Source organism: Chiroxiphia lanceolata, chromosome Z (genome assembly GCF_009829145.1).
Source record: "Chiroxiphia lanceolata isolate bChiLan1 chromosome Z, bChiLan1.pri, whole genome shotgun sequence".
Taxonomy (NCBI): Eukaryota; Metazoa; Chordata; class Aves; order Passeriformes; family Pipridae; genus Chiroxiphia; species Chiroxiphia lanceolata.
The window spans coordinates 33,536,682-33,556,557 of NC_045671.1; the positions used below are offsets into that span (position 1 = coordinate 33,536,682).

The following is a 19,876-nucleotide window of genomic DNA, read 5'->3' on the forward strand; positions in this document are numbered from 1 at the left end:
AAGTTTTTTTGCCATAGCGTAGACTCCAAAGATCAGTGCTGACAATCCATTTCAGTTCCTCCTCAAACAGCAAATATGCTATTAAACACTATCTCATGTTCCCATCTATAGGTTTCTTTTTCTTTTTAGTGGAAATAAAAATTTAGTCTTTTTTTCTTAGAATTCAGTAACAAATAGAACAAGAAATTGAAAACAAAAGCCATGATTTTTCTTTGGAAGAAGTGAGTAAAGTTCCACCTATAAACATGCTGGTGTAAGAATTCAGCCCAAATAGAAGAGGAATAGAGATGACTAAAGATATAAACAAACACAAAGTTTCACTTCTCAAGTAGTAGGATAGTAACACAAAAATTCAGATTAACCCATATATTGCATCATAGTGACTGTGGTCAAATCTGTCACTTTGCAGTCCTCTATGTGATTTCTACAGGTACTTCAGAAGGGGAAGAACAAACCTTCACAATACATGATTTCCATATCAGATTCTCAAAAGTAAACTTTCTTCTAAACCTGCGAGGGTTTTTTTTTGTCTTCCATGAGGTTAACCATGCAGCTCATCCTCTACATTGTCTCCAGGACAACACATCCTATCATAACAGAGGTCCCAGCTTCTGTAACTATTGACCACTGAGTCCAAATGACATGTTCAAACTTAGCAATGTCAAAGATGTTAAATATTAAGTGAAATGAATCCTTTCTCTGCATTGGTTGATCTTTCTGTGTAAGGACTCTTTGGACACCTTTATGACAGCCCATGTTTTGTATAAAGATGATGTATCTGCCTTCATTTATTGTTATCCCCATTGCTATTGTACTTTTAGTATTTTAAAATATTTTTCAAAAGTTTGACTGGTGGCTATCATACAGTATGCTTCTAATTAAGAACACTATTACAACACAGGGTCTGTGGCTCTTTTAATTCTTCATCTCCATGTACAAAAATGCTCTGAAAACTGTTGGTGTCCCTGCAGCAAAACTAGCTCAGACTGAAGACCAAAAGATATTTCAGTAGAATCATATAATAGACTAACACTGGAAAGGAGAAGTAAGAAGTTGTGAATGAATTCAGTTATGCGGATAACAGTCACTAGTTTCCAAGCTAGTAAAAGACACACAAGAATAAATCATTAGTCATGAAAGAAATCCCTCCCCACAAATGGAAGTTTCAAACCCCTATACCCATACTTGTATATGTGAAGAAGCATATACCCAGGGACTAGCAGCCAGGAATTATTCACTGGGAAGTGGAATTAATTTCTCAACAGCAAACCACTTGGAAAGTAATAAAAATACCACAAATATTTAACAAGCAGTACTTCCTTTCTGCAGTCCTTATCTTTTCACAAACACATCATGCTCAAAAAAAAAATAAATTAGCCATTCACAATATTTTGCATATATTAATCTTCTTTGGCACCTAGAGTAAAACACTTGCAGAAGAATATCTAAGCACAGAAGACAATCATAAATAGCAAGGCATCTCGTTATTTCAGCACACAGGGTCAGAGGCAGATGTTTTAGTTAGAAGGGGAAGAAGAAACAAAGGGTTAAAGAGAGAAAAGAGAAGGAAGGAAGGGAGAGAGGGAAGGCAGGGAGGGAGAGAAGGAAGGAAGGAAGGAAAGAAGAAAGGAAGGAAGAAAGAAGCAAAGAAAGAGAAAGAAAGGAAGGAAGAAAGAAAAAGAAAAGGAAGAAAGAAAAGGAATTGTTTGGGATATCAGATAAGAGAAAGAAAAACCAGAAAAAATGCAAATCATTATTTCCAAATATTTGAAGTCAAAATGCTAAGTCATGGCTGCTCGTAACTTCTTTTGAAATACTGGGGGCATTTAAAAAGTGCTTATCCATAAGAATGTGTGTAAACACTAACAGGTGCCTGTTGTAATGTCAGTTTGCTAAAGGATTGTGTTTTCAGACTCCAACTCAGCTTCATGTGTTTGAGAATTCGGCTTGTGATGCCCCAAATACACAAATGCATTTTTTGCAAACAGTGAAGATGATGCAACTGAGACATTTTCTAAGAAATGTCTGTGGAGCCATCCATGTCATCCAATGTCTGTGGAGCTATCCAACTACTCCAGGATGCTGTAGAACCTTTCAATTAAAGGTTGAATTTTAAAAGTTAATTAATATGATGCAGAATTCTATAAGGATATTCTAGTATTTTGTTCGAGATTGTTTGAAACTGTTAAGGTTAGCCATTATTGAACTGAAAAGAAAATGCCTCCACAGAGATTCACACTGGTTTAGATTAGCTTAACTGAATATGTCCTCCATTTTTTTCACATTTACAAAACCTCTCACCATCTTTAGGAAGAATCTCTTACATTGACTTTTAGCAATTGTAAGTTACACCACTTCATTCAAGACATTGTTGCACAGTTGTAAGTCACTGTCATGGAAATTAACATCAACATTTGAAATGGAAAATGTATTTTGGTTTATTTTATTTCCCAGTACATGCATCGTTCAGTTTACATTGCTTTATATCATTACCTTCCATTTGGTTCACTCAGTGTAGGTTACAAAAGTGAGAGGAAATGATTTAAAGACATTATCGACCATCAAAAACATTAAACTGAGGAAAGCAATAGTACTAGCCTGCATGAAGACAGTGAGATATAAAAAGACAGCAGAGCTATGCTTTCTCCCTCCCTTTTTTGGCCATTTTCCTCCTTTAAACCAAATCAAAACTTGCTGACTGAAGGGGAAGCACAGAGCCACCAGGAGAAATGACCAGTTGAGGATATTTCTAAGTAATTCAAATTTTCAGAAAGCCACTAAGGTCAGTCTTAGGCACAGATCTTCTCTCATGTCTTTTTCCTTATCTTTAGCTGGGGTAACTAAAATAATCCACAGGAATGTTGTAGTTTATAATTCTAGAATAATTTATTTTTAGTCTTCTTTAATAGTCCTATGTACTATGGGTTTGACTATCTCGTAGTAGCTGTTACTGTGAGAGTTTAGGTGCATGAAAATGCTTGATACCATGGACCTAAAGTAGAATAGATTGCTATAGAAAATTCTTAGTTAATCTAGGTTTGCTGAACTCCAACAGATTTTGCAGCTCATTCTGGTTTGCAAAAAATGGGGTGGAAGGAAGAGGAGATTAAGCCAGGTGATAAGCAAAGAAGGTAAATTAAAACTAAATTAGTTGTATTTGAATATATACAAACAAATCAATATTGTGTAATGTAGATATGCCTTGATTTGCATGAGTAACTCCAGCTGGCATCAGTTGGCAGAGATTCTCCTTCTGATAAAGGATATATTAAAAAGCCAATCCTTTAACTACACCCTAAATTGCAGACTGCAAATTCCCTGGGTCAGAAAAGTCTTTGATTTGATGAGAAAATAGTTAGTCTTCAGAAATTTACTCTTGGCCATTAGGCTGTATCTAATTGCATGTTGCAGCCTAATCATTAATTTTTGTCCCTGATTGTTGTGATATAGCAGCAAGAATAAATGAGCCTGTGTTTCTCTGCTGGAGGACAGAAAGATTACTCTCTATCTCCACTCAGGGCTTGAGGACCTGGACTTCAGGATTTACTTTATTAGAAAAAAAAAAAAACAACAGTGGGTTTGTAACTGGATTTATGTGCTCCTGTAACGAAGTTGCTGTACAAAATATATAAAAACCTCAGTCTAAAAAGGAAGAGAAAGAAGAAAAGGGGTAATGCAAATAAGTGTGATGCAGAGTAAAAGCGATTATACTTCTGAAAATCAAAACACAAAGTACAAAATGTAGCACACTTTGATCGAAATACAACTTCTGGGATACACTATTCACTACTTGCTCTATGAAAGACAAGCAAAAATGATGAAAATAGTTGCTCTTGAGAAGGTAAACTATCAGAGATTCTTGTGTTAGTATTTCTAAAGACAAAGAGCTTCCTTTTTGTTTTTGCTTCCTGATTTTTGCTGTTGCTACAGTATGGTCCTCAATTATTTATTCATGAGAAGTGCTTTCTGAGATGATATTGAATATTAACAGCATTACTTCTCCATAGGTACAGTAATAACAGATATATATGTATGTATCATAATTTGGTAGGTGTTTCCTCACAAATAAATACATGTAATTGTCAATAGATATTTATGAATTTCAGAAAGCTACTTTTGAAATAGTAGATTTAATACTTCACCATATAAATTAGAAATCTTAAAATATCCAGGTTTAAGGCTACAAAGAGAAATTACCTTTGCATCTTGATGGTAATGAAGACTGAGATGAAACATACTGCAAAAGCTTTAGCTCTGGTAGCCGTATCTGAGTGGCCTGGGATAATGGCTCATTTCAGGTTCTCCAGAGGTATATTTAAACAACATAGACATCACTGTTTGCCTGGTTAAATCTTCTCTCAGATATCTTTTCTTATAGTGGTGCCACCCCTATGTACTAGATACTTAATCTGGAAAATGGAGGGCAGCGAGGCAAGACTGCTCTATTAGCTCAGGCCTGCCTCAGGAGAAAACAGCATCTTCCAACAACAGGCACAAAGGTAAAAGGAATTGTCTTCCACAGACAGCCCCAGAATAGTATGGTTATATTGGTGTATCAACAACAGATACAGAAGATGGGAAATAGAAGTTATTACTTCCCATCCTTCCAACTCCAACCCAAGAAATGATTAAGACTAAGTCATGTAATGAAGGTTCTCTTAAAATCTTCAAGATTAATCTATTAACAGTGTATTCAAAAACAGAAAATTGAACTATTTGCCTCAAATTCCTAATATTAAAAATAAGTAGGAATAGGTGGCTAAACTTCTCTACAGGGCTAAAACTTATCCCCATCTGCAAACATGCTGTTAATTACTATAAACTTAGCAAAATGAAAACATGTGTCTGGTATTATAATCAGAGAGCTGGACAAGAGGCCTTGATCCTACAGACAATCAGGTCTCAGTTCAGGGATAACTCAAAACTATAGTAATGCTGACTGCACTAGGACTAAAAGCATGTGTTGGAAATTTAGTGCACATTTAACTGCTTTCCTGAATTAGTATAACAAAACTGCAATGATTTTGAGTCAGCAGAAAAATTTCCCAAGACTTCATTGAGCCCTGATTCAGGCCCTAATTACTTCCTTCTTGTATTGCTAGAATCAGGATTTAAAATTACATATTTTTTGCATTGCATTTAAGCATACTCCAGGAATAAGCATGCTTAGTTTTTTTAAAGCTTGTTTATTACTTTTGAATAATACAGTAAACTGAAGTCACTTAGCAATTGTTCTCCGAGTGATTTAAACACCCATAAATTAATTAATCTTCTTGAATGCATTGTAAACCATGGCATCAAATAAGCATCTACAATCTATATTATTCAGTACCACATAACTTGAGAGTATGGTTCTGCATGTATGTTCTTTACTAAAAGCATTCCATTGTATTTCCTTATCTGAAATAGCAGAACTGAAAAATTGAAAATAAAAACCTTAAAAAAGAGTCATAACAGATTGCGTCGTCAATGAAGACATGCAAAAAGGAGTTATTCAAAAATGGAGAAACTGAAAATAGGACTAAGAAAAACAAAGGAAAAACTAAATACATAACAGAAGCTCAAGGGGCTTCAAAAAAAGCTGATACAAACAATTCTAAAATATTTCTTACCTTCTTCAGTCATTGTGTCATAATATTTTAGGTTTCCATATGATCCAAGCTCTACAATATCACAGTAAAAGACACAAAGATAAGGAACAGCAGACATTCAAGAAATGTACATGGTTTTGCATGTGCTTCATAAACTCGGAGTGATTATGCAAAACATTCTGCAGGACAACAAAACACAGGTTACAAAAATAGCAGTGTCTTTCCTCCCAGAAATTTCACAAGTCACTGACTTTAGGTAAATGTTAAACTTGTTAGTGAGATGTAGGAGGACCACTTACATCTAAAATGCAGCCTTTTCACAGTTATTGCTGATTTGGTGCCTCTGCATTTGGGAAAACCTAATAAACCTTGATAATACCTAATCATCAGTAATTTTGCAAACTAAGCTCTTTTGTTATTCCCCAAGTCAGACATTCAACTACTTCTTATAAAAATTTAAAAAACAGTCTCAAAACACATAACTTAGGAAACTGTTCATAATGTTGTCCCACAAACATTGTTTTGTTACCAGTGCTGATGTTGGCTTGCTTTAGAGGGGTTACTTACTTTAACCACTCTCTTGTCACTCGTGTAATCAGAAAAAAAGTACTTACTTCATCAGGTGATATCAGACCTACATTTATTATATCATTAAACTGATCTGTATATATTGCATTACTATATTCTAGTAGGGCAGAGAAAAGAATGGTATGCAGAGATCTCCAGATCTTTATGGCTACTATTATTTTTTTGTGTGTGATACAATCTTGAATGAAATCACCTTTTTACTGCAGATGTTGTTTTACATTTCTTTTCTTGAAGTGCTTTTTTCTTATAATTTGGCATATATGTGAATATATGTATAACAACAATAAATAATGTAAGTCTACGAAACAGGCCAATGAAAAATTAAGCCCAAGGAGGAATTTGTAAATGATCTGGCTGAGGAATTTGTGGATGATTTCACTCATTGTTTTTACCTAAAATTTTACAACTGAGCATCTGAGCATCCAACTTTTGACAGAATATAACCATTAAAAAATGTATACTTAACAGTTTGGTAGTGCTCTTTCCTTTGGAAATATTCTCTCTTCATATTTACGAAACAGTTTAAGCAATTAAACGTAAAGATGATATCCAATTATTCTGATTTTAGCTGATGCACCTCATGATCTTTCAACAATTTTTCACAGAGGTGGATTTCAGTAGAGGCCTGGCTATTAGTTTTTTACTGAAAAATACTCTGATCATATGCAAACCTTTTGAAAGATCCCTTTTTTAAACAAAAAACTGGAACATGCCAAATTAACATTTCTTAAAATCATTTGCAGAGACAGAGAACACCATATGCCATGTAACTAAAAAATATAAGATATTCTAATTGCTGATTTTTTAATGACTATGATTGGACTGTAATGATTTTTCATGGTTTGTCAAAAGCAGTTACAATTATTCACATACTCTTGCTGTACAATGCAGTGTATGTGCGTTGTGTCCCATAGAACAGGGACATTAAGTCTCTCTTAAAGCAAAGAAAGATGTAATTTAAAGACAGAATTTGATATATTGTTTTATAGTAATATAGATTGCATCTACTGCATATACTGTTTTGTAAAAATGTTCTTAGTGTTGCAACATAATCTTTGTAGGTGCTAGTACATACAAGATGCTGTTGTTCTACCATCTTGATCTTAGTCCTAAAGATTTAAATTCCTTACCCAGAAAGAGCCCCCAATAACTTCAATACTGACTACCCTGCATACAGCATTTGGAACCACTTGTCCTGTTTAATTAGCCAGCACCTTTGCTTATACTTGTTCTCACTTATCTCTGCCTTGATGTGCCTGGGGTTCACTTCGCTAGAACCTGGGCTGAGGATTCCACTGGAGATTGAGCACAGGACTGGAAAAGAGATGCTAAAAGGAGTCTAAAAAAGGAAATGGAGGTACATGGGGAAGACAACACTGACAGAGAGGAGCTGCATAAACAGAGAAGAATGTTGCAGCATAGGAACAAACTTCCAAATTAACAGAACATCAGACATGAGGCTTCTGACCTAATGGATGAAGCAAAAGAGGTTTCAGAGAAAACCAACAAAAGTGGTGGATTCCAAATGTAAAAAACAAAACAAAACAAAACAAAACACCACATATTGGCTCTCATGTTTAGATTATTTGCTTACATCTCAAGTGAGACAGGAAAGAAAAAAAGGTGAATCTGACCTTATAGAGACCAAAAAAAGAAGAGAAACAAGGTGACGAATGACAGTGCATGTTGATGATGATAATCATGTTCTGGGCACTTCAGCAATTCAACACACCAAGGATTAAACTAGGTTAATTCCTGCAGTTAGCAAAATTATTTCCTGGAAAACTCTAATCCTGCTGGTGAGATTACATTATCCAAAGGTTATGGTCCTATACTGAGAGTGGAACATTTTATACAATCATCAGCCCACTAACTGCAATGCACAACAATGACCCCAGAAAATATCAGCTGTACATATTCACATGAATTACCTTTGTGGGTTTCAAGATTACTTGGGCCAGTGCTGCTCAGCAGCATGACAGGTCTGCCTCTCTATAGTCTGCCTCCAATATATTGCACTGGCTTCTGCTGTAAGATTTGGACTAAATCTGCTCTTTGGTGTTTGGTTTAGAGTTTTGCTGTTATAATAAGGCATATTCTGTTCAATATGAATTCAAGTAAACTCAAAATGAAGTATTTTTTAAAAAATACCATCTTGGAAAAATTTAACAGCTTTTAAAATAAACTTATTTTAAATGGAATTGAAAATCTAAAATATTGTGATAAAGGGTACTTGAAAAAATATCCCCAAATTCAACAACAATTCCATTTTTGTGAATGTGCTATGCAACTCCCATGGTGAGGTCATGGCAGACAGACTGGATGACAGCCAGTATCTGCATCCCTACTGGTTGCATGAAACAAAGAGGATGCAGAGATGCAGCTTAACAGCTGATCCTCAACAGTTAGAGAGTCATTTAATAATTTGTTCCCTTCTGCATATTTTTACACCATAAGAGAACAGAAGGTTCCTGGTAATCCTGTGGAACATTCCTGAAGGATTACAACAACATTTGCCTTATTACCTACTGTTCTTTGCTGTGTTTGTAGGTGTCACACCACATCAAAGCAAACAGAAAGAATAATGTTGCTAGTCAGTGGGGCTACATTATTTGTGATTTCAAATTACATTCAAGACAGCCAGCATGGCTTCAACAAGAGAAGGTCCTGCCTGATCAATCCAGTGGCCTCCTACAGTGGAGTGATTACAATAGTGGACAAGGGAAGGGCTACCGATGTCATTTATCTGGGCTTCTGCAAGGTCCCTTCAAGCTCCTTCTCTCTAAATTGGAGAGAGATGAATTTGATGGGTGCATAAGGAACTGGTCAGATAGTAACATCCAGAGGGTAGCGGTCAACTGCTCAGAGTCCTGATGGACATCATGACAAGTGGTGACCCTCAGGGGTCTGTTTTGGAACCAATGTTATTTAATTATTTAATATCTTCATTAATGGCATAGATGAATGGATCAAGTGCACCCTGAGCAAGTTTTGTAAATGACACCAAGCTGAGTGGTGTTGTTGACACACCTGAAGGACAGGATGCCATCCAGAGGGACCTGGACAGGCTCAAGAAGCGGGCCTATCAGAATCTCATGAGGTTTAATAGGACAAAGTGCAAGGTGCTGCACCTGCGTTGGGGTAGCCACTGATATCAGTACAGGCTGAGGCATGAGCAGATTGAGAACAGCCCTGCTGAGGAGGACTTGAGGGTGCTGGTGAATGAGAAGCTGGACACGACCCAGCAATGTGCACTTGCAGTCCAGAAAGTCACTCGTATTCTGGACTGCATTAAAAGCAGCATGGCCAGAAGGTCAAAGGAGGTGATTCTACTCCTGCTGTGGTGAGATCCCACCTGGAGTACTGCACCAGCTCCGGTGTCCCCTAAGAAGAGCATGGATCTATTGGACAAGTCCAGAGGAGAGCCACAAAAATGGTCAGAGGCCTGGAATACCTCTCCTACAAAGACAGGCTTAGTACATTGGGTTTGTTCAATCTGTAGAAGAAAAGACTCTGAGGAGACGGTGGAGCGGCCTGTCAATACCTAGAGAGGAACTATATAAGAGATGGTGACAAACTTTTTAGTAGGACTTATTGTGGTAGGAAGAGGGTAGATTCAGACAAGATACAAAAAAGACATTTTTTGTATGGAGAATGGGGAAACACACAGTTTGCCCAGAGAGAAAGGTGGCTGAAGCTCATTGCCAGGCGGTTGGATTAGATAACCTTTAAAAGTCTCTTCCAACCCACGCTATTCCACAGTTTTATTAAATAATATAGCTATTTACTCAGTTTATTTTCAGTGTTTACTCACTAAGTAATGTACACATAGTCTTTGATGAAATACTCATTTCTGTCTTTTAAGTGTATAGCCCCAGCCTGCCACAGAAGGAAAGCAGAGCCAATATTTCTCTTTGCTCTCCTGCGACTGAGATCTCTGATAGAGACTCTGAGATAGGCTCATTTCTGACATAACTATGGAAGAAATTTTTAGGCATTCTGGAACAAGCAGATGGAGACCACATATTTTTTCCTGAGTTTTCATACCCATAAATTCAAACTACCAAAAGGCTGAATATCTAAGACATAAAAGAGAAGTGAAATGAGAAAGTAAGGGCTCAATTCATAATGAAATTGAGAATATGCATGCAGCCAAGAACTTCAACTTAAAAGCAAATAAATAATTACAAAAAGATTGCAAACTTATAAAGCCTAACTGAATATTTGAGACTGAAGAGAATTTTTGTGTGAGAAGTTGCACACATAATTCTGCAAATCAACAAGTTCCGGACAATCAAAGACATTACTTTGATAACCCACTCTTCTCCTTTACATTTTTCTGATATGACCTCTAATTTGCACTTACTGTTGGCATCATGCTTATCAGGATGTCCTCTTTTCATTTGTATTTTTTAAAAAGATGACCAAGGAAATAGGCCAAAGGAATTAGAGGTCATGGTCTTGAGAAAATTCAGTTAGATGATCAGAGTCTCATCCATAAACAGAAAAAGGAGAATACTTTAAAATATTTGCTAAATAAATTGTAGTGGCTATCCAAAGTAAATTTGAATCAAAGCTTGATTCAGTTTCATCAATGATGTTAGATTAGGAACAAAGATCTCTCAGTGCTATAAACTTGTGAAAAACCTAGTGAAGATGAACATTACTGTATAAAATAAGAGTCCTAACCTCTTGCAGATCTTTAATGAAAGATAATGCCATACAATATTTGAAGCAAAACACAGAAAAAATACCATCCACTGAAAACTATCAGGAATTGTGAATTTTAAAAAGCAAGTATTATTTGAAATAATTTTCTTTGAGTGAGTTTCATCTTATTCTGACTCCCACCTTTTATAGGCTTCATGAACCGCTTAACTTTCAGACTGAGAACTTAAATCCCATCTGGGATAGACTGGAACTGCTGTGGGAATTTGTATGTAATATCACTGCAAAAACAAATGTCCTTTTAAAAAGCAAAATACTTTTTCTCCTACTACCTCCAGATAATCAAATATTGTAGCCCATATTTTTACTTGTAGACCTTCCAACTGCCAGTTCTTCAAAAATGGAAGCTTTGCCACTGAACTGTTGCTGTGAAAAATACAAAAGGACCTCTTTTGCATCTGAGTAATACTGTAAAATATTGCATTGCATTTCAGAATTACATCTTTTTTGATTATACTACTACCAGTACTGCTTAAAAAAAAAGTAAGTAATATAAATGAAGTCCCTCAGTTACTTGGCTAGTAGGCAATACATTAGAAGTAACTAAATTATTTACTATTTTGTGCATCTGAGCTCTAAAACCACACATGGCTACCTTTCATCTTGTCTTTTAATTGCAAGCCTGTTGTTCCTGTTCTGTCTCCTCACTTTTCTTACCCTGTTTTTTACTGTACGTAGTTTTTTCCTGATAATAATCTTATTAGAGTTTTCTGCTTTTATATAATTGGTTTATTGCAATTTTATCAAATTGGAGTGTGAATAGAAATATAATTAAAATTTTATACAATCATATCAGTAGAGTTCTGGGCAGCTCAGGTTAGTCGCAAAACCCGAAAGCTAGAGCTGCCTGTTATTTTGCTCTTAGTGTAACTTTTAAAATGACCCACTGTTTTCAATTATGGTAACAAAAGGAAATTTGTTACGGTTTTAGTTGATACAGGTTGAAAAGCAAATATTTTTAAGGAGACGATCAATGGCATGCAATTTACAAACATATGCAATGGAGCAGGAACTAAGTTACATTATTAGTATGTGTCAGATACAGATTTTGGTATTTTTAGGAGATTTTATTTTTCTTAAATTTCAGAAAAACACGAAAGTGCTTATTCCTGAGAGTTTTCACTCATAAGTTACCTTTGTGCCATCTGCCATCAAATTCTTGAAGATAAGTGCCATACATTCTCTAGAATGTAGTAACACCTAAAGACAACCAATATATAACAGAATTGACCCAGCCTGGATCAAACACAATTCCTGCTGCCTTTGAAGACGGTATTTATCCTCAAAGAATTTTCAAATATTCAAAGAATAGGAATTCCAAGGTGTAGAAGTGAAAACCTCATTACACTGATGATACTGGGAGCTTTACCACTGCTTCTGATGGAATCAGGATTTTCCTGAGTGTCTGTTGGGCTAGGGACTGTAGGGTACCAGACACCTACGACTCCAACTAGAGTAAATTCCAGTTGTTCAGTTTTTCAGCATGACCGAGGAGAATAAAGGAAACAGTATGCATTTCTCTCTCTATCCAGTCGTAAAATCCAACCAATCTGTGGAGAATGAAGTCATCTGTCATGTGCAAACTGTATAAAAGGAAATCTCCCACTTCCAGCTTCAATGGAAAGCCCCTCACAGCCACTACTGTTCCCTGATCTGTACATGTTTATAAATTATTCATGTTCTTTATTGTTCATATTTTTAACAAGAAAATTCTGAGTTAGGAAGAAACTTAAAATGAAGCTAAAGCCATTAAGCTTGTAAATACATAGTCAGGACAGCTGTACCCTGCTCTGGGATCAAGCTTTTGTTTAAATATTCATGTCTTCCTTGCGTACTCAGTAGGGAAACTCAAGAAGAATATGCTGTCTGAAGAACAGGGCATCACTGGAAAATATCATGGAGAAGAGAGACAAGAGTTTTGCCTGCAGTGAGCAGCTTGCGTAGGTTCTAGTTAAAACAACAAAACAGGGCATGCAGGAGTAAATTGTTGCAAAAACTAACACAACAAGCAAAATCAACGTCCCTCAAATATGACAAGAATGAAATAGTTCCTGTATGTATGCTAAATCACTCAGTAAAATAATATAGACTTCAAAATCTACTTCTTTGGCTGTCAATATACATTTATGATTGATGTACAGAAAAATCAGCTGAACCAAAACTTTATAATAAAATTCTCTTCATTAGGCTAACACATCATTTTCTCTATGCCAAAACCATATGTTTTGGTAGACAGCTCAGGTTGCACAGCTGTTACAGTGACATTTATACCTTCTGTGCGTTATCTGGAAGTTTTTAAATACAACTGCTATCCACTTTTGGCTTTGAAGTCTTAAGATATGTGGCACATGGGTCACCATTTGTGGAAAAAGGATCGTCACTCTGCACCATTTGCAGTGAATGAACTCAAGCGGGACAGACTTTAGTCCAGGTAGAACTCTCCTGTAACTATTGCTCCACAACTATATACAGACTCTCGACTGACTCTTGAGTTTGAGCTCTCCAGCCAGGCCAAGTGTTTCTAATCTTCACACATACCACACACACTCACGTGACTGCTTCCAGCCACAGAGAACAACCATGCTTCAAGTGGCTTTCCAGCTTGACTTTGTGATTCCTTTCACACATGCACTAATCTTAGCTCTGGGTAGCTCAGGACCACAATATTATTGCTTTAGTATTTTCTTCTTCTTCATTAGTTACTCCTATAAAAGTATACTGGGGGAAAGAGATACATAATTTCTCTCTCCCTCTCTTACCTTTCTGACAGATTTTAACTGGGATATCTAAAAAACTGTCTCTGGCTATTTAAGTAGACCTGCCCTTAGATGCACATAACCAAAGGTTTCTACCCTATCTATGCTGTTACTAATTCTGGCACTGCAGGGTGTTTTACTTACAGTTTCTGAATTCAGTTTGATATTGGAGATATTTTTAAAAATATTCATCTCATCTACATTTATCACACAATCTCAGGCATCTAAATTAGGAACACAATTTTGGTGGTCTCTACTGTAGCTGAAGCATACAGAAAGGTGAAAGAAGACCTTGCTGGAGAGTGATGTGCCTCATTGCTTCACCTATCTCATTTAGCTGTTTGAAATCTTCCACAGGAAAAAGCTTTCTTCTTGCTAATGACTGTGCATAGAATCACACCACTGAAAGCTGAGCTAGAAAAATGCCCTTGAAGCAAAGGCAACTAACAGCACCCTTGGATCCGCTAGGGAAAGCACTGCCAACAGTCAAGGGAGGTGATACTTTCCTTCCACCAGTAGTCATGAGACATATCTGGGTGCTGGGACTAGTCCTGGGCTCAGCAGTACAGGACAGTTGTAGACATGCCAGAACAAGTCCAGGACTGGGCCACAAAGATCATTAAGGGACTGGAGCATATCTCACAAGAGGAGAGGCTGAGAGAGCTAGGACGGTTCAGCCTGGAGGAGAGAAGGCTCAGGGAGACTTACCCACATGTATAAATACCTGATGAAAGAGAAAGAAGTAAAGGGAACAAGACTTTCCTTAGAAGTGCCAGGGGAAGAGTCAATAGATGCAAACTAAAAGCCAGAGAATTCCATCTGGACACAAGAAAACAGCTTTTACTGGGATGATGGGCAAACATTGAAATTAGTCTCCCAGAAAGACTGTGGAGTCTCCATTTGTGGAGATTTTCAAAACATGACTGGAAACCGGCCTGGGCAACCTGTTTGAGTTGATGCTTGAGCAGAGGATTGGACTAGCTGAATTCTGTACCTCAAGAAGTCCCTTCCAATCTACATAAAAAAACCCCACCCCACCAATTCTGTGAAAGCTAGCTGCATAGAGTATGAGTATCTGCCTAAGACATGACACTGCACATTGAAGGTAAGCCTAATTGTCCTTTTTATTCGTTTCCCATTTTCATATCAGATTGAAATAATAGGATGGAGTTAATGGGAAGACATTATAACTAACAGCTACTCATTTGTTATGTGAGCCTAGCAGGGAGCCCCCATCTTCTCTGACAGAAGGCCCTTGATAACTTTTCAGTCTTCAGCAGAGAGGAAAACCAAAATGCTCCAAGCACAGAGGGCTGTTTTTCCTTGGTGGGCCTGAAGAGGAACCAAGGACTGTTACAAGCTGTGTAAGAACAAGAGTGCAAGAAAAAGAATGCTGAGCTTCTTCGCAAGCCCACAGCTATGCCCAGAGGATGCTGAAGAATGATGAAGGATTTGGAGCAGAGATAGTTAATTTGGCCTAGATTTGTATATTTCCTCATGTTAGATAAAATACTGCTGTGCTTAAAAAGCTGTGAAGAGAGAATTCTTTCTTTCTTCTCTGTCATGGTGCTAGGAAATGCACTCAAGCCCTGCAGCATCACAGAATCAAAGAATTGTTAAGGTTGGAAAATACATTTAAGATCCACACTCTTTAGCTGAGGAAAGTGGAAGTGCTCAGGTTACTTCAGCAATGCAGGAGCTGAGCATTACCCATGAGTTGGTGTAAACTGAGCTGCCTGGCCTTACTTCTCTGAGGATATAAAAAATAAACAGTATCAGCCAAACAAGGTTTCCAATGTCAGTGAGCACAGACATGATGATGCAGTTCATCAAGGCCACTGGAAGAACAAGGTTTTTGCAAAATGAGACCAAAGCTGGGAGCCTGCTGAGTGACCAGACAGGCAAAGGTTACGCAGCCTCTGCCAGCTGTCTTTGGGGCAAGCTGACATTTTTCATGACATATAAGAAAAGAAGCAAAACAGTTTAGGTGAATCAAAAAGTTGGGAAATTCTTAATACCATCTTAAGATGGGTATCTAGGAACACAAAAAGATCTAGCAAGTAATTCTAAATTCTAAATAATTCACCACTATGTCAAAAACTTTAAGGATCACATTTGTCTTTATTTTCCTGAGAAGCATGAATGCAGGTTTCGTTTTTTTGTCAGAACAGTGACAGTACTATATTTTTCTGCATTCAGTGAAGAAAGTGACAGAATGGTAAGCTCAGCTTTATATAACAGAAAGTTACTTTTCTCACGAATAACATGCACCATATTTACATTTTAAAAAAAAAAAAAGTCCAGAATATAAGATAAACAATACCTTATCTTCAGAAGTACATCCTATTTTCCACTTTGGAAATAGGATCCAAAATGGGAATAGGAGAAAATTGCCAAAGATACCTACTTCTGACTGGGGACTGAGCCATGACAGAGATTTATATCACACTCATTTTCACACAGAGAATGGCATTTGCATGAGTTACAGCCTTGTCACACAGGAGTAAGAAAGTCAGCAGATAGCTAAATTCTCACTTGTGGGAGATGTTTGGTTAGCCTGTGGCACCTTATCAGCAGGCAGAAATGGGGTGCCATAGTGAAAAAATGTCATTCTTCCTGTACCCTGATAAAGCCAAGCAAGAAAAGCAAGGTAGCCTCTGGTTGCACTGGTGCTCTGAGTCCTCACTTTACCACTGGTATCTTCCCTTTTCAACAGAGTACCTATAGAAGTCTCCAGAGAGAAAATGCTCCCTCCACAATCCTGAAGGAATCACCCTTCAAAGTAACCTACAGCTTGTAGGGAGAAAGTAGGATTACTATGCAGACACTTTTATGCAAAATACTTCCCATGCTTTTCCTTGCACTGCTTTCATTGCATAACAGCCTTCTTCTATCAAAAAATGTAAAGAGGTCTCTGCAAATTCTACACTTTCATAACCCAAGAATGTCCCTTTCAAAACCAGGACAAAGGTATCTGAGGTAGAGGACTCAGAAGAAAACAGCCAGAAATGATCAATGATTGCCATGATTTATGTTCAAGTTACCTGGATTTTGGATTTGGGCCTGACCAACACAGCAGGTTGGATGATGCCAAACTTATTCATATGGGCAATGTTGTTATGAACAGACCAGCTGACTACTCAGCTGGATTGCCAGACCAGTGCTTAAGCAGAGGCAAATACAGCATAGGATTTCCTGGGGATTAGTGACTGGCTGGGAGTTGATGATAGCCTGATGCACAGGCAGTCATTAATCTTAATCCTCAGGAAATGATCTGTATCGGGGTCATTATTTCTGTAATAAGATAAAAGCAAACAAAAACCTAATGTCATACAGATATTTATGTTTTTAATGAACAATGAGCTTTCAATTGTAATGTAAAGTTCATGTCCCATTAACAAATACCCTACACGTTCGCCTGTTAGAGTGGCTGAACTCTTATCTTCTTAGAAGCTTTATGCTGAGACCAAGATTTTGAAGGAGAGAAGCCTTCCTTGTCTAGACTGTTAAATCCACAGCATTACTGCACACCTGCCTGAATACAAAGTGCCAAATATCCAGCAGCTCCAACTGATCTCAGATATTACCCATCTGTCAGAGGTGGGCTGAACATCTTGCAAGCCCACGGATTCTGAAGCATTTACAAGATGGCTTTCACAAGACAGGCACAAGCCATGCAAAACAACATTTGTGTGGGAAGGGAAAAGGAAGGACAGGTTCACGAGTGTATAATTGTATATTGGGATTGCTCTGTTTATCCACATTTTGTGGAAGGTAAATCTTACTCTCTCATTTCATATTATCTTACCTAAAATCAAATGCATTTTTAAGATGCTTTCAATTCCAGTAGAGGTTGGTTCTGACTTCACAAATGAATTATTCAGAAGTAAGTTTGATGAGCTGGTTTTCTATAAATACACTGAATGTTAATGCAATAATAACAGTGTGTAGGTCAAGCTGACCTTTAATAGTCTCACAGCCTGTTTATACATTCTGTATTGCTTATGCTATCAAAAGAACACAGGTGGAACTTCTCTGTCAGCCTTGCAAAGCCCACAGAACTCCAAATGACAGAGCACTCTGTCTTTTATGTCCCCATTTCCCTTGCAATTATTCAAGAGAATGTAACAGTGAACTTTATTACTGACTTAAAGAGAAAGAAAAGCTGGATCTCCCAGCAAAGTACAACTACTGGAAATTTAACTTCTAAAGGCAACATTTGATCTGGAAGCTATGACGAGTCAAGCACAGAGCTCCCAGACTTTATGAATGCTTTTCCAGAGACTGAAAATCCAGTTCACTTGGCTATGACAGCCGTAGGACTGTTGGCATCTATCAGGAAGTAATAGAACTAATGGACCCAACAGTCCAGAAAGAGAGTAAACTCTGAAGAAGCCATCTTATGGAAAGAGGCTGAAAGAAAGTGAGTGCAGGTGACTGAGATGCAGTATGAGGAAGTATATGGTAGTGAAATGTGGAAAAAGGAAATGAGAGGGGGAGGAGGACAGGAGCATGCCCAAGAGCAGAGGGTGCCAGAGTTGCTGTGTATGTGTCAGCTTTGATATACATCTTTCAAACTTTCTTCCTTTGAGAATGGCACTTTGTAATGTTCTCATAAACTGTTCTTTTTCTGCAAATCCAACAAATACAGCAAATGATGAAATGTTTTTGACCTATTGATCTAAGACATCGTCTGGCAGAAATACTGAAGAAATCTAAGCTGACTAAAATAGGACTGAAAAATGCTCGGAACTTCTTTTTGCTATTCCAAGTCTGATCCATACTCACATCAAATGATTCGGAAGAAATCCTTTAACCTCACAGGTCATGCACCAGGTCTATCGTCATTCATTATATGAGTGCAAGAGAGCTAATTTTATTTGCTTACACAAAACTCAAGACTGTTGAGGGTTTTCTTTTGGAGTATGAAAGGGCATGTGAAAGTGGAGAAAGCTGCACAGGTCAGAGAAGGCACCAGAGGATCCTTTACATTTTTACATCCCCTCAAATGACGGGTTTATAGAGCAAAGGACTACACTTCTCAGACACTTTTAATAAATACCATCTCTTAATTTGTAACAAATGCTATTAGCTTAAAAAACTTACTTAGCTAGCATGATAAAACTCTCTTAAAATAAAAATGATACACCAATTCAGTTGTTCAATGCCATTATACACAGGTAGATTAAAGTACAAAAACATGGTGAGAGTTTGGTAGGTAAATATAGAGCCAAATAAATAATGAATATTTTACAAAACAGGTACCTATATTCATTATCACACATATTTTTTAATTAAATGCAAGATTCAAGTAAAATGCCATCCAAATTTATTAGTTAGTATTACCTACCTTGGCCAGCCACAGTAGTTACACCAAACTAAAATACCTTTACTTTTATGGAGTTTTTCAGAACTAGCTGAATACTGAATAGTGACTATGGACACTTAAAAGCTCAAAATCTCAGGAAACATTATGAGTGTTCAGTGGAGATATCCAGTATTCCTCATGTCTGCCCTCCAAATTGCCTGCAGCATAAAACATCTTGAAAGCCAAGTATACAAATGAGGTAAAAAGAGCCTCAGAAAAGGTTAATAATCACAACGTGTGAGAGAAACATGGGTGGATTTTTTTTTTTTACATTTTTCCTACACATCTGGGCCTATTTATAAAAAGCTAAAGTCAGAGTTCCACGTGCAAAGAAACTTTATGGAATTGCACTTTCACACTCCCATGAACTATAACTTGAATTTTGTGAAGTCAGCAAAAGCTTGAAATACTGGCACCTTTGATATTAACACCAACTTAAATGTCTGAACATACCTAGGCTATTTTCCAGTGTTTTCTTGGCCATTTCTTCATGAAAGTTTTTCATTTTAAAAAATATTTTCTGTAAATATAGGTAGATTTTTTTCTCTTTGTAAATTTTCACTCAGTATATCAGTTTTAATGAAGTGTACAGATGAACAGATGTCTATGGCCTTGCACTTATTCAAAGGCCACAAGATATTTATATTCCATTTTTTTAAGAACATTAATTCCAGGACACATATAAAAGTTTGGAAAGGAAAAAAGCCATAAACAAATGGTGAAGTATTATGAACAAAGAAACCTTGAAGAAAATGATACTGGAGTAATTTAAACACAACGTATGCATTGCAAACATCTCTATTAATCCACATTGATCTCAAGCATTTTACTGGCAAAATGAAGAG

The 19,876-nt window shown here is 37.0% G+C and overlaps 1 protein-coding gene across 1 annotated transcript in view; it reads right to left on the bottom strand.

Annotated features, from left to right (window-relative positions):
- The window catches only part of SLC24A2 (solute carrier family 24 member 2), a 113,515-nt gene that overhangs the window by 31,724 nt on the left and 61,915 nt on the right, over positions 1 to 19,876 (bottom strand). The window contains 1 exon segment of the mRNA XM_032676088.1: positions 5,613 to 5,663. Within this exon segment, the coding sequence (XP_032531979.1) occupies positions 5,613 to 5,663 (51 nt within the window).